Here is a 21707-nt window from a genome sequence, read left to right as displayed (position 1 = left end):
CCGCTGATCACCATTATGTTTTCTCACCACGGGTCGCCAACAGACTGACACACTCACACATGGTCACACACACAGATTAGCCACAGTGCTGGGTGGACAGCTGTGGTGTCAGAGGACACACACACACACACACACACACACACACACACACACACACACACACACACACACACACACACACACACACACACACACACACACATCTGGAGAAATGGTTTTTGTGTTTTTAGGTGGGTGGCTGCCAGAAAGAGAGAGAAACCGAGGTAGGAGACATGATGACACACTGAGGAGCGGGGGGGGGGGGTCCATATAGAATAATAGAAAATAAATGGCAGAGGTACTTTATCTCTTTCTCTGCTCCTAAATTTAGAAATCTAGTGTGTCCACCCTAGGTGTAAAGACTGTTTCTAAGTTAACAGCATTTATCACCAAAGAAGCTAAGATGAGATCAAACAACTTATCCTGAAAGAAAATGTGCAGCAGTTGCAATAGGCGGCCAGTGGGAGGAGTGCATATATATCAAAAACATATATGTGTGTGTGTGTGTGTGTGTGTGTGTGTTGGTATTTTTGGCCACTAGGGGGAAGCAAACAAACTGTGAACACACTTAGCAAAGTTTCATTTTGCAAAGTTTTTACAGCGAAGTTGTTGGAAACAGTGGGCTATTTACTTCTATGCAGTTATTGTTGTTGTAGCGTTGGTCTGTCATGAAAAAATGTCATTGTGTAGTATGTGATAAAAATGTAAAAAGTCTTTATGTCATAAAATGCCATAAAAACGGTCATAAAAAAGTCGGTCATCATAAGTCATAAAGAGTTATAGTGAGTGCGCTTTTTCTGTGTAACCCTTAATCATATGCTTGAACTCTAAAATGGCACAATTTTTGGAACCCCTGATCTAAGACTTTTGTTTCAAAATGCTCTATAACGGTCAGTTAAGGCTGTCAAGTTTTTTTAAAAATTTCCAGACACCCCTGGAAGGTTGGGTCACAACCCTTTCCCGATATTGTTAAAGAGGTGATTACGGCTCTTGCTTAAAACAAACGTATCCACAAGAGATGTAGCAACATTAGTGTTTAATGAAAGTGCTAGTTTTAGCCACCACATGAATGGAAGTGTAATTTTCATTCCTCTTGTATCTCTGTTTTGGTCTAAACAACTCCTCCAGGGGACTAATTGTTTCTTAAGCCGCTAAATATGTCACTATTGTTAACCAGCTAGTACCTAACTTTGTCCTTCTGCTGTTTGGTGTTGGTCTTGTAGTGTCAAGCGGGGTTATGAGAGCTAAAAACAACTGCCAAAATACGTTATGAGCCATAAGAGTGAATCAAAAAAGTAAAGCTGTAGGCCAAAAAACAATTAAAGACGCTGAGTTGAAATACACTACAGCTCTAGAGCTCCTTTTAACTTTAGCAATCTTTTCATACGTTGTTCCTATAAAAGAGCAATTTCAAGTTCCTTTGATTGCAAAATACTTTCATAATATTCCTCTGGAGGATTTGAACATTTCTTGCATCACTGAAGTTTTTGCAAATTCGTTTCTTCTCTTCATTCCTGACAGCACTGCTCCCTGCAGCCATATTTCACCAACTCTCCACAACATCTTGTTTGACTGAATCTCAGTGCTGTGCCAGGAGCACACAACTCATATATGTGGGTTTTTTTCCCTTTTTTTTTTTGGCCGAAACAAAGTTTTATCAGTATTTGGTTAACATTACTGCAAACATTTGTAGCATCTCTATTTTCTTTTCTAAATAAGTTTGATTGAAAAACAGTGTCCGGATTAAGTTGCTTTTACAAACACTGAACCTCTGAAAGTTTTAAGGTCTTCATAGAATACTATGTTGACCTGATCTCGGAGTAGCAGTAGCCTTAAGGTTAAAGAAATTGGCCTGTAACTACAGGACTGCTGGTTCCAGTGCTTTGATTGTCTGGGAAAGTGGTGACCTTCTTTCAACAAATGTCCTGTTGCAGCTTCCACTTTTGAATCTGAAGGGAACCGTTGGCAGAAAAGAAGAATGTGTGTTTGCCTAAATTCCTCTGTGTAATAAAATAGCCGCGTAAACTAAAAAAAAAGACATTTGGAACTACTGTTCGATCCAGGTCTGATACCTATCTATCTTTGGCGTGAGTGTATATAACTACAATTTCAAGTCAGTTATCACTGTCTATTTTATGAGTGTACCATTGGCCACTGGCTCTAAATTCATACATCTGGAAGATGTGGGATTAGTGGAGAATGCAGCCTCTACATTCTTCTTTTAGGAATGAGCCACAAGAGGCTGTGCTTTATTTCTCTACCTTGGTCCCTCAGCGTAAAGCACAATGATTAAATGTTGTTATGCTTCTACTGAATGTGTAACCCTGGAATAGTGGCCAAGGCCCAAATGCACTGAAAGCAAACAGCTGACTCATTTTAAGGACTGAAATCGATGCTCCTATGGTGCACTGCAGGCATCTGATTAAAATTGCAACACCAAAGAACAAACACTGTTGTAGGAAAAGGTCACTGTTTATATGTTGGCTGACACATGTTTGTAAGGGACCATCAATCTCATTTCTTCTTTTATTTTTTCTTCCAGGTGAGTGAAAGTCATTTTAAGCAATTATATTCTAAACTGTGGTAGATAATTGAGATAACTGCTGTTGTTAGGTTGATGTGCAAGTTATGACCAGTGGACGTCAGTATGTTCATGAAAACATAAGCCGCATTTACACTGCTTGTTCAAGGCAGGAATATCACGTCGTTCTGCTGCTTCGCCGTTCTAACATCCGATCGTGTAGAGGGAGGACAGACTAGTCTCACCTCTGAGCTGGAACGGACATAGTTACAGCACGGAAACAAAGTCTGTCTGAAACGTAAAGCCAGAAAGACGTGACCATTGGCAACATGGGTGTTAATGTGTGTGACCCACCGCAAGAGATTTAAATATATACTTGTACAAACAAGCTTCTGGCCACACACATCAGTGCAGGTGCTAAGTATCATCCTCTTGCAATCTTTTGTCAGAGATTTGGCTTTTTATGACCTTGAGGTGCTGAAATAGCATCTAGACAAAGACCTTGCACGGTTATGGCAGAATCTGCCGTCAGTGATTCCACTTCAAAACCAAAACATCATCACATCCATCAAAACAACTGTTTCTGTAGACGCGGAAAGTATTTGACTCTTCTTTCACCTGTTGGGGATTAAACCATCTGGTTTTTGATATTTCTTTCAGTTCAAATTTTATTCCGTATTACCTGCAGACCATAGCGTCCCTCTGCCACCTAGATTTGTATGTGCATGTCAGGTGGAACAGATGGCTTTCACATCTGGTGCAAGCAACAGATGGATTTCAATGGAGTTTGCTTGAGCAAATCTTAATGTGGGGACCATTTTTGACAAGCACCAACCCTGTCTGGACCACACTGGCTTACTTGGATCAAAAAGTGCCTGATTCTCAGGACAAGTAGAATTTACTTCAGAAAAATGTACCTTTTAGGTACCTGGTACCTAAAAAAAGTATCATATATTACCTCTGCCAAGGAGGTTATGCTTTAGGTTCAGTTTGTTTATCAGCAGGATTTAGGAAAAACTACTACCCAGTTTTCATGAAACTTGGCAGAAGGATGTATCATGGACCAAGGAAAAAAAATTGGAACAGATCTGAATCACTGGGTGGATACATGCATTATTTTTCACTTTCAATAACACTGAGATAAAGCATTTGGCAGTTGTAGAATACCATATATCTTAAAACACAGTGATTGATAGTAATGTTCAGTGGTAATAAAACACAGCCAGTTGTAGACGTCTTCATATCACAATCCACATCCACAGGTTCCAGTGATCCCCTGGGATAGCCTGTAGTTGCTCAGACTTCATACAGAAAGCATTTGTTATGGAGCACTTGTCTGACATAATAACGATAGTTTTGGAAATACATACATTGTGGTTGAGCTTGTAGATTTTCATATCATAGAAACTTGGACTACTGGCCTTGGCAAAGGTCTGTACTGTCAAAGTGTCCTTCTAGTTCTAAATATCTTGGTATTGAATTGGACTCTTTTTTCCTCTCTCTTTTGACTTGGCTCCAACTGTCTTTGAACCTTCTAACCAAAGTCTGAACAGGAGAAAAGTCTCGCAGCCCTCTGATGGTCCACAGCTGTTTGACTAACATCGACACCGTCTGCCTCCCAACCTTGATAAACAGCTTTGACTGCTGGGCACACACAGAGCCCTTTCCAGTGTTTGTGGTGATGTTAAGGACACAAAGGACAGGCTGTTGTTTAGACCAGTGGTTCTCACAGAGGGCGCCTTGAGGACGAGCCAGGGATGCCACAAGATATATCACATAACTGTTTGTTTGTGTGTTTTTACAGCTCAGTTGCCAAGGGAAAAAAGTTTGCATTGTGTAAACCACACATTATGTTACATTTGCACATTGCATATTTCATATGTATCATTTCAATGTTTCTAAATGGGTGTCATTTTGATTAAATGTATATGAGCTGACCTTGTTATTAGGATATGGAGGGCATGGTGGATGTCGTGACACCTCGGGGAGATGGCTGCCAAGCTACACACCAACAAACAACAAATGTGGTTAATTTTACTGAGACATCAAGGCGTTCCAGACATGATTGTGCTACCAAAACTGGATATTTTAAGCCAAAACATTAACTTTTCCTAACATTAACCAAGTGAAATGTAACTTTTTAATATATCAGTGACACATTTACGTACAAAAATGTACAATGCCAACATTTATTCTGCCAATTGCATTAATTTTTAATAACATAAACCAACCAACAAAACCAAAAATCTGACTCAACACTACTCAGAGCCAGAGTACACATTTCCCATTAAAATGTCCACAACTTTTGTTTTGTTTGTCCTCCTGCACCTTAAGCAAAATTTCTTTCAAAAACATAGGAAGAAGGCAATGAGCAATGAAAGAAGAAATGACCCAAAGTTATCAAGAAATCATAAAAAGTACACAGAAATACCTGAAAATTAGTGTAAACACAATAGAAAAGATCACGAAAAAGAAACAAAAAACACAAAAAAGAAAGTTAAAAAAAGAAAATGACCAAGAAAGAGTACCTTGAATTTAATTTGCTTCAAAGGTTTAAATAAATGTGAATGGCTTCTGAGAGCAGCACAAAAAAGTGATGTTGCTTCGGGTTTTAAAGGGTTATACAGTATAAGCTCACTGTAATTTAAAAAAAAAAAACGAAAGAAAAGTGTGAAAAAAGTTTTTTTTTTTTTTAAATGAATAGGATGCTGATTTTAACCACCTGTTTGTTCACGAGGTGTGGGGAGTGTGTGCAGACTAATGCTTGCAGCGCCAGACTTCCTGCTGTGAGCAAAGATCTGCTGGACTGCTGCATCATCCGGCGGATTTCAGTTTTAGCAGGTGGGGTGCCTCCGCACATCCAGGTGACACACACCTGGTTGAAAATAAGTATCCCTTTAATCTGTAAATCTGCAGAGCACCTGTTGGCTTTTATTCTGAGTTACTGCCTATATTATTTAACTTTTTTATTGAAATAATATACCATATATCATATTTATAGCTTTTGATGCCCTAACATTCCTTTGAGGGGATGCCATGTTTTAAAAACATTTGGGAACTCCTGGTGTCAAGCTGAACTGCAAACACAGTCTGTCTGGGAAAATCTGAATTTGTGTTCAAAGACGAGCCAAGGTGATAAAGCAAATGCTTGTAGCTCTGTCTTATGGTGATTTAAAACAGGAAGGAGGATTTACAGGGTAGACAGCATTATGCTGTCTGCTGCAATGAAATCGAAGATGTTGTCATCTCTGCGTGAGCTTTTATCTCACCTACTAACAATAAAGTCAGTGGCTTGTGTGTGCAGCCTTGCAATGTTTTGGGAATGTGAAACTAATATTAAATATTTGATTGCAGCTACACTTGTTTAACAAAGAGAAACTGGAGGGTGTTGGGCAAATATTTGCTCTCAGAGAGCTATAAAATAGATCACAGACATGCAGAGAAACGCTGGAGGGAGCAGCTCAAAGAACATAAACAGTAAGAGAGGGGGTTAAAAAAATCAAATCATAAAATAAAACGATTTAATCGAGTGCTGCAGCAAATGGCAATTATAGTCTATAGTTTATGTAAAATGTGAGAAAACTTTTAAAATTGCTTGTTTTGCCGGACCACCAGTCCAAAACACAAATGTATTTATTATTAGTACTAAGAAAAGAAATATTCACATTTAACAGGCTAAAAGAAGTGTCACCACTCAGGCTTTGCCAGCTGCTGGAGGAATTGTGGCTCTCTGGAAGCCAAAACCACCACTTGTTTTGTGCCTGTCCAAAAATAAATACTTTTTGGCATTAGATTTACATAAAATTTGGGACAAAGTTACATTTAAGTGGGATGAACACTTCTGACATCTACAAATATTGAAACAAAATACATCTTTGGAATATTGCATGTAGTTTCTAAAATGAATAAAAAAGAAACACCTCATCCATAGCGAACGGGTATGATATTACTTATGAAGTCTTTGCAATAGAAAGAGTAACCTTCTAAATAAAGGATTTGAAAATTAAATTTGAGAACATTTGTAAGAAGTGGAAAATGTAGCCCTGCCATTTTTTTTTGTTGATTTTTTATTAATATTTTTATTTATTTACGTAACTACAAAAGTACCAACTAAACATGGCTCTGTGAACTTTTGCTATTAAGTGATACAAAATAATGTGGAAAATGCATAAAAAAATGAAATGCATTTGTGTCATGTCTACTTAAAGAAATGACAATTCATCAATAACCTTTTGCTGATTCATTTTACATAGCTTTTCAGCATTACTTCACCCAAACTCAAACAAAGGGAGAGCGCCCTCTGCCAACTCATCCCGAAACTAACACTCAGGACAAAACCAGTCAACTCAGCCTAACCAAAATATCTCAAAAGAATAAAAATATCATAAAATATAGAATTAACAAAATATGAAAACCTCACTTTAAACAGAATCTATATAAATGCATCAAATACTTGTGGTGAGCTGATTTTAAAGTGGGCAGTCTCTATAGAAACAGGTTGGCCAAACTTTCTATTCTGCAGTGACAGAGGTGACACATTCACCTTTTTTTCCCAAAAAAGTATATAAATTGTGAGATCTCACTTGCAACATTTATCAATTTAATCACTTTCAAAGCAAATGTGGGTAAATAATGAGCAGTGCTGTAAATGATGCTGAACATGTCCATTTACTATTGTTTATTCTGATAGGACTTCATGTTCCATGCCTAGAAAGCACCAGTGAGACTGAAAGCGTGCGCGTGAGAGAGCGCGAGAGAAGTGTGCGCGCGCGAGAGAGAGAGCGCGCGTGAGAGAGAGAGAGCGAGAGAGAGAACGAAAGAAGAAGAAAGAGAGAGAGCATTCCTCCGCAGCTCCAGGGTGATGAAAAGGTTAAGCCAGCCCCCTCTTTGCTGCTCTCTCCCGGTTGCAGCCCACCAGTCCACAGCTGGCTCCTCCAGCAACTCCAGTTCCTCTTAACGCAGCAGCTGCACGCTGAGCAGACCTGAAGAGACCCAAACTTTCTCTGCCCTCGCTTCTCCCGTTAAGCTCTGGCTGAAAAGCTCTATTGGCTCCATTGGACGCACGGAGATCTAATTTTGCTCCAATTTTCGGTTCCAGTCTGTGGAGATTTGTTTTTGTTTTGCAGTTCCCTTGGTTATTTTATGGTCTGCTCATGCGTCGGGAATGCCATGGCCACTCCGAGCGCACAGCAGCAGCACCAGGATTATTTCAGATCGGTGAGCAGCGAGTCCACCTCCTACATGATGGTCCCGGCCGGCGGGCCGAGCGGGACGAGGCGCCGGGAAGCGCCATCCAAGATGTGGGTGGCCATGGTGGTGATCGTGGTGGTGGTGCTGCAGATCGCCTCCACCACGGGGCTCTTTCTCTACCTGAACATGTCCATATCGCAGGTAAGGGCTGCTTACCACTTACTGTTTATATCTTGCACAGAATGCAGCAAATCAACTGTTGCGCACAGAAATTGTACATCAAACTTGCCGCTGATTGTCAGAAATGTACTTTTACTATGATTCTGATGCTAAAAAATGCTGAAAAACTGCAACATAATTTGATTGTAAATCATTTCTGAAAGGTCTGCTGCAGTTCGCCCCCGCTCTCAGACTTGGGAAACAGCATTGCCTGACTGGACTTGTTAAACAATGCAATCCGGAATTTTACAAGCAATCGAGAGGGAATGAGCAGTCTGTCTGTCTGTCTAAGCTGACCGAACTAAACGGGTTAAATTGCATGGTAAAAGGAGCATATTGTAGCCATTTGGGGAAGGCAGAAGGCAGGCTGTAGATTGCTTTTAAGTGGGTTACAGATGTTGTGAGCAGAGGTGAAATATGCAGGTCAGTGATGAAGGTGGGCAAACCCCACTGGGGTTTCATTTAAGCCACTTTATCCCCTGAAATAATCACATTGCCCTCAGATAATACTACTGTAGTGTGCCTGTAGGTCTCCTTTAAAGGCATAAAAGTATTTTAAATATCTAATATTCTTGCAATTTTAAGGGCAAGCGTCCTTTGCTGCAGTTTTCTGAATCCATTAGAGCTGCTGTCACTGCAGTTAGTGTAAACTGACAAGAGTTATCTTTGAGGTAGCGGTTATTAGTCTGCTGCTGCAGATATGCATGAACCAGAAACTCAGGTGTTGTCATTGTGATGTTGTTTAGTGAGTCTCAGCAGGGGGAAGTACACAATGACTAGTTAAATATTTTCAAAGCTTTTCTGACAGAGTTCCTGAAGCGTTAAGGCAAGTTAAGACTTTTAAATGCCATTCAGAATAAAATTTTAGACCACTTTTACAATAACTAATTGGAGAAAACAAACATGAACCAACATTGGATACTTAGGGGTGGGGGTAAATTTTGCCAAAATATTAATTGTCGAATAAAACATTACTTTTTCATATTGTGGTGCAGAAAAGGGCAGAACAGAATTCAGAAAAATCTGAGATTTGTTGGTGATTTTGTATTTCTCACTCTGCATGTGGTATTCCTCTGCCTTAATTCCTCAAAACACCCCAAGCCTCCTATGCATTGACTTTTACTGATTCTAGCCATGCTGTAAAATCTTGATTAAATAGCCATTTGTTTGTTGAATTTCCACTTCTCCTTATTGTTCCACTATCCTGATCCATGTGACCTTAATGCAAGAGGTATTTGGTACATTAACAACCCAATTTTTTAAAATAATTTTCAGAAGAAATCAATTGAAATCCTAATTCCCATCATAGCATTTTTAGTACTTTTAATAGATTTAAGACATTTTAGGTACCAATTAAGATCTTATTTCTTGATTAATAAATTCAATGCATTTAAATACTTCTTAAGAATCAACTGGAGCCCTGTTCTGAACTCACTCAAACCTGGTTTCAGCATAGGGAGGCAGAAAACAGCTGAGATCCACTGTCACATCTTCTCTATCTGTTATGGATTTGGTATCAAGGTACCGCCTGTCTGATACCTTATGACTGAAAGGCTCACATACTGTTTAATGCTCAGGTGAGGTCAATGGCAAGAGGTGTTGCATATGGTTTCTGATAAACTTCACAAGAAATATATATATTGGTCTTTTGAGGAATCTGCTGGGATGAAGTATGAGACTGATGAATGGGCCCGATGGTGTCTGAAGCCCAGCAAGAGGCCAGTTTAAACTGTAATGCAACTCACAGAGAGAGGAAACCGGCTTCGGTGGCGTACTGTGCTTCTCTGCATGAGAGTGAAAATCTGAGCATCTCTCTGACAGACTTTCCTGGATTGTGTGGTGGTGGAAAAAAGACTAATTTTCTCTCAAATTTCCTCTGGGGAATGAGGAAGAAAAATGATATATGAGTTTTTCTTAATGCTTTTGCTGCTAGTTTTCATTCAAAACAGATATTTGAATTATTCATGTTTAAATGTAGACAAGACAATAAGTTTGATGGACAAGCATTTATAAATTTAAAAGATTAAAACTGTGACTTTCTGGTGAGCCAGCATACATTCAATTACGGAGGATCAAGTGGAAACAATCAATGTGTCTTCTGCCTATTGCCATATTAGTTTTAATCATGAAAAATGCCAATGCAGATGCATTATTGTGGTTGTCAAAAAGTTCTGGATGCTTTGTGTATCTTGTTTAAAAGACGGGGAATCCCCCGCCGGGCGAAATACTGATATATAATGTATATGACACACTATCTTAAATATCTAGATATAGCTGAAATATGTTATTTTCTATTAATAAACTTATCTGTGTTTGTTTAAAGTTGTGCAAAAGTAACATATCTGTATTGGTTTATCAGAGGAATATGTGGATGTAGAAAGAAAATTAAAACTTAATGTAAATCATGCATTACTGCATTGGCCTTTTGTTTCAGAACTCCCTGTACTTTCTCATTTTTATACACATTTTAATACTATTAATCTCTCCGGTTTATGGTCTTCCTGCCATGAGAGGAACATGATATAAAGACAGATCTCCTGTGTCTGCTTCCAATTCTCTTACTGGCGTAAAAGCAACAACTCTGTATGAGTAAGGTCAGCTGTAGAAACATCTTAATATACTTTATGGATAGAAAATTGGCTGTACATTTATGAGTGAGTTAAAATCAAATTTACAGTTTGAAAATCGTGTTGACAAACAGCCAAGGCCGAGCTGACAAGGAGGTAAAATTATTTTCCTAGGATGGTGAAGGCCCTACTCTATCTGACTGGCTTGTCCTTACATTCGCACCCTAAACATAAACCACTCTAACTCCTCTTTCCTAAACCTATCCAAAGCAACAAATGACAGACCTGGCAACGGGTATTATACAATCATCTTAGGAAACTTATGCACTCTCATACCCAACTACAATAGGTTGATTTCCAAAATCACTTATATGACCAGAACCCAAGTCAGCATATTATACCATTCTAACCGTCCCAGTTTTAAACATGTCCTTAACAGTTTGAAACAGTTGCAGTTCTGGCCCAACACCATCTGGTTAGGTTTAGGAAAAGAATCATGGTTTGGTATTAAGTAAGTTCTTTTCACTAATATACCTCACAAGCTTTGCATACCATAGATGCTGTCATACTAGGCTACAATATCATTAGAGGAAGGTTTCATCGGCTTCGTGACACGAACACTGGTCTCCTGGGAGAAAGTCCTGTGTTTGTTTGACCCATCCATCAAAAAGGGCTTCTTTGATAATTGTGCAGACTTTGTCGCCTTTTCACTTCAGTTCCTCCTCTGCTGCTGTAATAATTACTATGACTACTAGAGGGCACCGCCTCAAGTTAAACTTCAGCATAGGATGTAAGCTACAGTTGGCCTATGTGATTTTTTTGGCAGTGAGATCGTAACAGAAGTTCGCATGGGAGAAAGCTTGTTATGGTTGGTTTTGGCAAAGTTAAGGGTATATACAAAACACATATGTCGAAGTAAGATTAATTAGATAATATTAAAAAGGAATATATAACATATTGCCTACGTCCTAAGTGAAGAAGAAAGTACCATGAAAATTTGAGGGAAATGTCTTCATTTTTTAATTTTGCTGCTAATTATAATATTAAATAGTTCCTCAAAATGACTGATACATTTGAGCTGAGGACATCTCTGACTACATACTAAAACAAAGTAAAGCTTTTTCACTTTATCTTTTCAAAGTAAAGGTCCTAAATTTGTACCTTGAAATAGCTTCACCATGTATGGAGGGTTTTAAGTGTGCATAGCTAATATATAAATACATAATAATTAAGACTTGAGAGCCATAAAGCCAATCAAGTGTTCTATTTTTTGTTTTTGTATTGCTTTTTTAAATGTTTTTATGTTTGTTTATGTTTATGTTTTCATAATAATTAAATGAGGTAATTCAAAACTTAGCTGGTCCAGAAATGCAGTAAATAAGCTCAATTTAAAAAATAAAATCCAGACCTCAGTCATTTCTAAACCCTGGCTACAGCTCTGATTCCAGTCTGTCTTTCTCGACACGTCGGAGGTGGCAGGAAATCACATAAGGAATAGTTTAGAGATGACACTGGACAGAGACCAAAATGAAAAACACGGAGCTATGTATCAGCATATGGGGAATCCCCTGGTTCTCATGCGAAGGCCGGCTATTTTTAATCTGGAAACAGGCCCTTCTTTGAATCGCAGCAGTTACACCCCATGCCAGCCTGGTTAAGACAAAAGATACTTGCAACAATGAACACAGCACAATGACGAATGCTCCGGTGTTGCCTCAGTGCTCCGGCATTCACACACAAACAAACACATGCACTCGTGTAAACAGAGGCTCCCTGCCTCATGGGTCTCTGTCCTCTGCTGGTTTTGTCTCCCTTTCTGCTAGATGAAGCCCTCAATGCAAACCTGTTTTTCACTTTATACATAAATATATTTTAAAAGTGTGTATTGTCTTCATCAGTGAATGTCAGACAATTTGGAGTTTGAAACATACAGGCATTTCTTAAAGGAAGAAATAAATCGATTTGGTGAATCAAACTGAAATGAGCTACTTAATAATGAACTTAAGGTATGATATGCAGGATTTACCGTTTGTAAAAATGCTAATGAATGGAAGTGAAAGTAAAAGTCAACCCCAGATTCACCCTCGTTTGGTGTTTTGCCACACCAAATTTGCTTTTTTTTCTATGTTGTTCCTCTTGGATGCCTGCTGTTAACAGTCTGCCACTTAGTCGCTACCTTTTTATAAAGTTGAGCTGACCTCACATAATAGTCCCAATCACAGAAAATAAGAAGAAAATAAAGCCAGACGCCATAGTCACTGCAGAAAAATATTCTATTAGCTTTGTTTAAATTGCAGTTCCAGTATTTTTTTTTAATGTTGCATCTTTTATCTGCATAAACACTTGATTAATTTCCGTTCATAATTTCGTTTCATGTTTTATGACTTCCTTCCTTCATCATATGAGCCTCAAGACTGTAACAGTTCCAGTATTTTATTTTATTTTTATTTTTTAAAACCATAATCAGGCCTTTGATGTTTGCTGGCAAGACAAGAACACATTAAGTCATGCAAGGCCACATATTTGTGTGTGTTGTGTGTGTGTTTGTAGCACAGGCTTTAATGTGTAGTGGTTTGTATGGATGTACATTAGCATGTGCAACTAACACATTTTTGGTTTTCAGGGCATTTTGCTGATTTGTGTGAAATTTGGGGGATTTTCTGCGGTGTGCGCGCGTGTGTGTGTGTGTGTGTGTGTGTGCGTGTGTGTGTGCGCGCGCGTGTGCATGTGTGTGGTTGGCATTCCATTCCTTACACTTCACTGGTCCACTTTATTATTGTTTGGGTTCACTGATAGGCTCTGACTCACCCTTAAATGCAACAATACACTACACAATGTGTGTGTGTGTGTGTGTGTGTGTGTGTGTGTGTGTGGTCTGATTCACACAGAAGTTTGAGCTTGTGGATGTTTGTTAGAGTGTGTAGATGTGTGTGGTCTGTTTAGCCCCCAAAATGTCATTTCTTTTTCTTGTCTTTCTCTGTTTGTGTGATATAAGTGTGTGTTTTTATATGTATGATCCTGTGCTGTTATCTATGTGATGACCAGATGACCTTAAAAGCTTAGACAGATGAGGAAAATCCCCAAACTATTGAAATTTGCCAGGTCGACAAAGAGCCCTACAAAAGACGGCTTAAAGTCCATAATCAGAGTCAGATATTTAGGCTGGATTAGGTCCTTGAAGAGGTAGATAAGATAATCAGGGTGATTTAGCACCCTTTGAAGGGCATCAGATATTTGACAACCATATCATTACACTTTGAAAGCTTTTCGGCAACAGCTTATGCATCTGCTTCCTGTACTTGCTCCCTAAAATCTCCTCCACACCTGAGTGCTGAGAAATTGGTCACATCAGTTATACAACCTGCACTAATGTTCTTGATACTTTTGCCCCTCTTCAGACCAGATGAGCTAAATGTAAATCTCAAAGCTGGAAAAACACCTAATATCTCCTACAAGGTGCCTAAAAATGATCTTATTCAATACCAGGACTTTGTTAAAGCAGCAAGGGTGAAATACTTATTTGACTCAATACTTAAACGTATTAACTTAATGACTTAAAACTACAGACTTTGCTTGAAATGTTATAGACATTGTCTCCCCAATTCACGGACATTTTCAGCTGCTGTTCTTCTTCTTTGAGTAAGATGCTAACTGCAGCTATCTGCTTTTTTAAACCTCTCTGGGGTGAGGTGCACACAACAAAATGCCATGAAAATGTCATACCCATCCTGCCCATGGTCCTGTTCTGCTGGTTGTCTGGTTTACACGGATGTCAAATTTGGCGCTGTTACTACCTCTGCTGTTCCCCCTTTCCACAATCGTGCCTTTAATAAAGAACGACAAGGGACAATAAGAGGACAAGGGACTTTCCCACCTTGAACAGGCAGTGTAAAAGGTGTTTGTCTTTTCTGGGTTGCTGTAGAAACAACCTGGTGGACTCCGTGGAGGAGGACCTGCTCAGTATGTAGACATAATGGGCTCATTTGAAGGTAACAAAAACACAACAATACTTAGTTTAAGGTGATAATCCGATCATGAAAACATAGTTATGATTATATTCAATTACTGCTAATAAACCCTACACACTGGACCTTTCACTTATAACAAAATAATCTTTATATGTAGCCACAGATGCAGCAGACACTTGTCCCCTCTACAGTTCCACTTGTCTTTCCAGACGACATTTGATAAAAACTAATTCCAGGTAATCAAAGGCCTTGTAATCGCACCTACACAGGTTCAATTCCAGCTGTGGATCCTTGTCTTTCCTCAGTGTTCTCTCTATTTCTTACATAAATTGATTTGACAGTTGAAAGTAGAAAAATAATCCGTATACATGCTGAAAATGTCACAAAGATGTAATCAATGCAAATAAAGATAGTGCCCGAGGAAGAGCCAGAAAGAAATCACGAGGAAAGAGAGAGAGCAGTAAGATTTTTCTCAGCCAAAATTAAACACTGCGGTTATCTGGTACACGTCTTAACCACAAGGCCACATATTTCTTAAATTGTAGAGTTGGCGTTACATAATCTTCGCTTTCCTGGTTTGATGTCTACGTGTTTCCTTCTGCCACTGAATCTACTTGACATAACATCATTTGAGGGGAAGTGAAAACGAGATTTGGCCGGCACCTGCTAAAAGCTTCCCGCTACACTTTACTAACAAACATGGACACACACACACACAGGTTAAGATCCTAAAATAGTTTCACATAGTTTCCATTCACACTGCCCGGCCTCCTTGTGTGGCCGCAGCTGTTGTTGCCAAGACATTTTCGACGCTCCCTCCTACAGCGCAGTATAGAGCAGTATAGCGCAGTTGCTGTATATGTATTGCAGTGTTTCAGACTGGATCAGGTTTTATGGGAGAAGGTCACCATTAGAGAGTCAATGGTTGTGTGTATGAGTGATGTGTTTTGAGAGGGATCATGCAACATGTGAAAGTTAGTGGGGGTTTGGTGTCATTGAGTGGGCAAGTGTGTTTTTCTATGTGTGTGTGTGTGTGTGTGAGAGAGATAAATTTGACCTTTGACCTCCTTCACACAAACAAAAACACACACACATGCACACACAGGTGCACACTCAGACACATGTTCAGCGTCACAAACCAATCAAATCCTGCACTGCAAATATTTAGATTTAATCCATATCTAACTAATACATTAATATAAACCTCCTACACTAGATTCCACTGCCAAAATACACAATTTTCCCCAACTCTCAGTCTATCACACCTTCTCTCTCTCTCTCTCTCCGGCCCCCCTGCAGTCTCTGTGTGTTATGGTTCAAGTCCACGTCGGAGAATCGAGTTACAGTCAGTTTTAGGGCTCGAGGGGGGGACGGACAAATTTTTCAGGAGTGACACAAGCAGTTCTTTTTTCTTTTACGAGGCAAGAGTTGAAACGTTAAGTGATTCTTTGGCAGTACGTGTGTGTGTGTGTGTGTGTGTGTGTGTGTGTGTGTGCTCCGTGCATCTAAACAGGCCTTGGGCACGTCTCCAGAGTTACGTGATGTGTTTATAATGGTGTAACACACACAAAAGACAGAGAAAACAAGCATCCTGAATGTGCATTATTATAAACGCACATATGGTAATGGAAGGAGGTGAAAGACAGATTTGGCCTTGCTTTTTTTTCTGCAACCGTGTCTTCATGACTCAGTGAAGATGACAGGGCCAAAATGACGTCAACTGAGTAATTTCAGAATAACTGACAGGTTGGCGAGTGCACACACAAGTTCTGGCCCTTTTTTCGGTCAAGAATTGGGGCTCTCTGTTAGTCTTAGCCATGATCATTCATGATACATGTCATTTTTGAAACGATAAAAAGAAACAGGATTCGATTTCCTGCTAAAAGAAAGTTCTGTTTCACTTGATATATGCTTTGATGGTCAGGTTATACTCACAGGCACACACACACACGTGTATTGCAAGACACATGAGACACAGTAGTGTCTTTGCACGGACCTGCATGCGTGCTCAGTGTTTTCATGGCCAGGTCATTTGGATGAGGATGAAAAGGAAGGCATGGATCAGAGGAAAGAGAGGGAAGAGGAGTAAGTGGGTACGAGAAGGGGGACGGCAGGAAGTGATGATGATATATGGAGATAAGGATTTTTAATTGGACTTTAAATGCCTAAACTGGATTTATTTGTATTTTTTCAAACATCTGAATGCTCTCTACTAAGATAGGTAAAATTAAGTGCCCCTTTAAAGAGTAAATCAGAGGTGGGGCAGAGATTTTAGCATCTTGGCCTCTTCTATGACTCCTTCTTTATAAACTCATATTGTGAAGCTGAGCAGAGTTTAAACATATATTTTTAATTGTAGTCAAGTTCCAAAAGTTATTGAATAATATTTTGACAGAACAAGAAGATACAGAATATATACAGCATGTTATACAAAATTGTGTTCATATTCTAAGATTAAAAAAAAGTGCAGCTTGAGGGAAAGTCAAGAATATAAGCAGTTTAGCAAAGCATAACTTAACACTATATAATATATAACATGTTAGTTACTGAGTTTTAGAGTAGATGGATTTTGTTACCTTTGGAAATGGGCCGGCTAGCTGTTTATGATTGGTTCAATCGTTTATGTTATGCTAAGCTAACACTGATGACAGTTTCATATTCATTGCGCAGACATCTGAGTATTAATCTTTTTTATTCTTGGCAAGAAGGCAAACCAGTAACAGCAATGTTTTAAAATGGCACTCTTATTTTTAGCAATATATCTTTCCTTGTGATTTTAAATTGGAAGTAATTTTAAACACAGCCGCACCAAACACCAAAGTAGAAACAATAACTTACTTCGAAGTTATCATTACGGACAACTCAGGCATTCAGAGGTCAACAAAAACCTAAAACTTTAATGAAAAAGACAGTAAAAGTAATTGTGCTCTAAAAATATGCCGGTTTTGTGTTTTAGCCATATCAGTGACCTTTTGCTTATTGTCTTTGCTTCCAAACTTTCCTCCGTAAACTAAACCCTTCACTTCACTGCGACTACCAAAAACTGTAAAATACAAAAGGTCTCAAAAGCCTCATAGATCATTGGAGTGAAGCTGAAAGACATGAAAGATGGAAAGCCACAAGAAAGAGAGAGATCATTCGTACATTCAAAGTGAGCAGAAGAGGAGTCTGCTGCTGTACATTATGTCATCTGATGGGAGTAAAGATACGCTCAACACACACAGACACACACAGACACACACACACACACACACACACACACACGACCTTGGTTTAACAGCTTTACATGTGAAAACAGGATATTTATGTTCCCATGTTGGAATGCTCATTAGGATGTGGCTACAGCTGTAGTGTGTGTGTGTGTGTGTGTGTGTGTGTGTGTGTGTGTGTGTGTGTGTGTGTGTGCAAGCGCACCAACAGCTGGTGCTGTGTGTGTTATCACTTTGTTTATTCAGTCAATATGGCTATAAAGGACTGATAAAGTCTGTTCTTACGATTTTCAGGCACTAATAGACCTTTGCTACATCTGGTAACTGATACCAGTGCTACTAAGCCATCTGCACACCTGGAAGCAATAACATGTTTTCAGTTTTTATATCTTCATGGCATGTAGACTGCTGATTCAGCAGGATTTCGGTGTTCTACAATTCATATCAGTTTTGTCAATCACCATCTCTGGCTGATGACACACAGTGATTTAATGTACTGTATATCAACTTTGTGAAGGCTTTGATATTTTCTGTTTGGGAACTATTGGCTTTTTCTTTTTCTGATAAAAGAGATACAAAAGTAATACCTGTATCTTTAATCTTTTTTATGAACATAAAAAATATTAAAAGGAAAAAAATGGAGCTCTAATCCCAGCATGGGATATAATGAAAATTTCATTTATATTGGCCAAAATAATAGCAATTCAAGACATTATCGGAAACTTCACGTTTGTGTTTTATCATGTAATCAATTACTTGCTTGGTTGATATAACCTGGGAAAATAGTGGTTACGTTCTAAGAGCCCTTAGTGACACCTTTAAAATGTCTTATGTTTGTCAGAACAACATGCCAAAACTGAAAGAAATTAAATTTACTATCACAAAAAACAAAAAACGGAGAAAATATTACCATTTGAAAGGCCAAAACCAGTAAATATGTGCTATTCTTGCTTAAAAATACTTTACTGATTGGTCAATTATCAAAGTTCTTGAAGATAAATTTTGTGGATCAATTAAAAAGACAATAGACTAGTTATTTCAGCTCTAGAAAGGTCAAAGAAAAATCAAGAATATGTTTAACAATGAGACATGAAAAGGAGGAAAGAAAAGGCAACAAAGGAAAATGTTAAGCTGTACATAAAACCACAGAAAGTAGAAATAACTTCAATTCACTCATGCCTTCTGCATGTATTGTATCAGCCTTACAATACATGTATCAGTCTGACAACTTTGCCAAAAATATGATGAAATGAATTCAATATTTATATAATACCTCCTCCAAAGTCAGAAACGACCAACAATGTGGTCCTTATCTACCTTAAACTGGGTTTGCTGGCACTGCATAAGAGTCCAATTTGTTTTTAGAATGTGTTTGTTAAATGATACAGACTCTGACGCTTTTATGAGGTCTGCTAATCAAAAAAACGATGCCCGTTTCTCTGCAGAATGGATAAATAAAAGGCTCCAGAAACATTTTCATAATGTTACTGCGAAGCAGATGGTTTAAGTCATAATGTATATAAATTGGAGAATGAAAGTTCTGCTACACGCTGACCTCCTACAGCGAAATGTCCTTCTTCACCTCCATCCATCTTTCCTAATTTCCGATCTCCACATGTAAGGGCCCCATATGGCTCCTATCATTTGGAAACCGAATCCTTTCCATACTTTCTATACATGAATCGTATCAAAGGAGAGGCGGAAAAAGACGCTGTTTTGCCCTGTTGGAACATGTCCAGCCCAACCGCAGCTAAAACATAAGTCTGGTGGGGGTGACGAGAGAGTGATCGGGGGGTTGGTGAGGATATTTAAAAGGGAAATTACTGATTTTTTTACAGGCTTTACAAGTTTTATTGAAGACCAAAAGCCAAAAAGTTACAGTACATATTTTTCATAGGATACTGAAATAGATTAAAAACTCTCCACCAAAGTCTAATGAAATTCCTACAGATTTGGCAGCTCCATGACAACACACCTGATGTATTTAACATGCACTTCTCATACATATCATAAAACCTGGAAACACTGAATGCCTCACTCCAGGGTACGGCTGTCACAATAACCGAGACATTGCAATACCGCACTATGAGTAAGCAAACCACAGGGCTCCATCTCTGGATTTTGGACCTTTGGTCAATAAAAACAAAAGAAATAATTTTGGGCTTAAGTGATTTTTAGCTGTTATGACAATGTAGACCAAACAACTTCGTATCAATGAAGAGCTGTAGTCGCAACAGCCGGCGATTAAATTTCAAACTTAGTTGAGATCTTATGGCGTCAGTTGTGTTTCAAAAAGCTTTGAACGACAAAGGAAAGTGAGAACTCTTGAATACACCTCCTCAAGTCAAACGGCATATTATGACAAGTTATTAAGAATGTCCTGGAAAGTGATTTGACTGTATAAAACTTTGGCAGTGGCGAGGGATAATTAGGTCATAATTATATTGGCAAACCAGTGTGTAACCAATAGTCCATCACAAAGGTGAGAAACTATAATGGACTCAACGAAAATTAAATTTATATGCTTTGTATTGTCATGCATGGCTGTGTCTTAAAAAGACGTTTGTCTATGCATGAACTTGTGTGTCTGTGTGTGTGTGTGTTACCTGATAAGCCAGTGGATGATTGCACAGAAAGTTCAAAGTTGGTCTACCATGATCTAACCCTGGGAATGGGCTTACGTCTCTGTCCTGGCAAAAGAAGGAGGTCTTGTTAGTGTCAGCTGAAAGTCTGTCTACTCCAATGATTTCCTCTCTCAAATACACACACACACAGACACACACACACACACACAGATATCAGTATTTCGACTCTGAACTCTCAGTAACAAGACCCTCCTGTCCCCCTGTCAGTTTTCATTTCTGTACCAATTAAACAACCAGTGAACTCTTTCCTCCACTGTCGTCTAATCGCTACCAAATTATCATCTCTATCTTTCCACCCACTCATGTCCCACTTCCACAACCTCCTCCAAAAGCCTTAGTGTTGGCCTTCCCTTTGTCTCGGTCACGTCTCACTGACTCTGAAGAACAAGACTGTGTTTGGCCCTCAATGAAACCCCGTCCTAACCAATCGTTATTTCTTTTTTAGATCAAAAAACCACAAAAACATTATCGCTGATGTTCCACTTCCTCAGCTTTTCGCAGTGCTCCAGACTGTAGCTAATGTTTGGCTTATTGTCTCACAACATAAAGTGCCTCATGAGAAACTTGTAAGGTTCTTGGACATTTGCGATTCCAGGTCATCCACGAATCAATGAATCAACCGCTGAGCATGCATTTGGCTTCTTCTGCAGCTGCTGAATGGAAAACCTTAATGAGAAAAGCTCCAGGAAAAGAGGTGAAATCATGAACCTGTCAGGCAGGCGGTCAAAGCTTCCCTTCAGGCTGGGACTTTTAAATACAGTTGTATGTTTCTGGTAGAAGTCTTTTCTAAGAAGTTGGAGGGGCGCAGATGTTGGCTCAATTGCTCGATTACAGCATTGTCCTTTTAGCTCTCTAGGAAATTAAACTTTGGACAAATGAACCATTAAATTGGTGATGTTTAGATGTCCATCATGATGAGTCATCATTTTAACAGAAGTCAATCCTTGGCTCTAATATGCCTTAAAATCCAATCCAACAGACTTTCCAGAGGCAAAAAAGCAATGCTAACATTTTGTACTTGTTTGGACCAGAAGACAGAAGTCCTGTTTTCAGATATAGCTACTTGAATCTTGAATGTGTTGAACTCTTGCAGAGGAGATAAAATCTTGCAGGAATGTTGTGGAATGCATTTCTCTCAGGTCTCAGGTCTGGCTGCATCAAAAATATTGATGGATAAGAATAGGATTGGGTACCCTTCACAGTTTAACAGGTACCAGTGCCTGTACCGGTACCTGGAATTCGGCACTGGTACCCAATGGTACCTTTCTTTGGTACTTTACTATTACAAATTAAAAAAAAAAAAAGCTACAAGGGTGACTTTCTCTTGCTCGCTCTCTCTCTTGAGATCT

At 38.9% G+C, this 21707-nt stretch overlaps 1 protein-coding gene across 1 annotated transcript in view; it reads left to right on the top strand.

The window, feature by feature from the left end:
* The first annotated feature begins 7381 nt into the window (after window positions 1-7381).
* The window catches only part of tnfsf10l (TNF superfamily member 10, like), a 67265-nt gene continuing 52939 nt past the window's right edge, over window positions 7382-21707 (top strand). The window contains exon 1 of the mRNA XM_042512437.2: window positions 7382-7951. Within this exon, the coding sequence (XP_042368371.1) occupies window positions 7703-7951 (249 nt within the window). The 5' untranslated portion in view covers window positions 7382-7702. The remainder of the gene's footprint in view (window positions 7952-21707) is intronic.

Source organism: Plectropomus leopardus, chromosome 23 (genome assembly GCF_026936395.1).
Source record: "Plectropomus leopardus strain MGB_pleo_1.0 chromosome 23, ASM2693639v1, whole genome shotgun sequence".
Classification (NCBI taxonomy): Eukaryota; Metazoa; Chordata; class Actinopteri; order Perciformes; family Serranidae; genus Plectropomus; species Plectropomus leopardus.
This window is presented reverse-complemented; position numbering and strand designations above follow the sequence as displayed.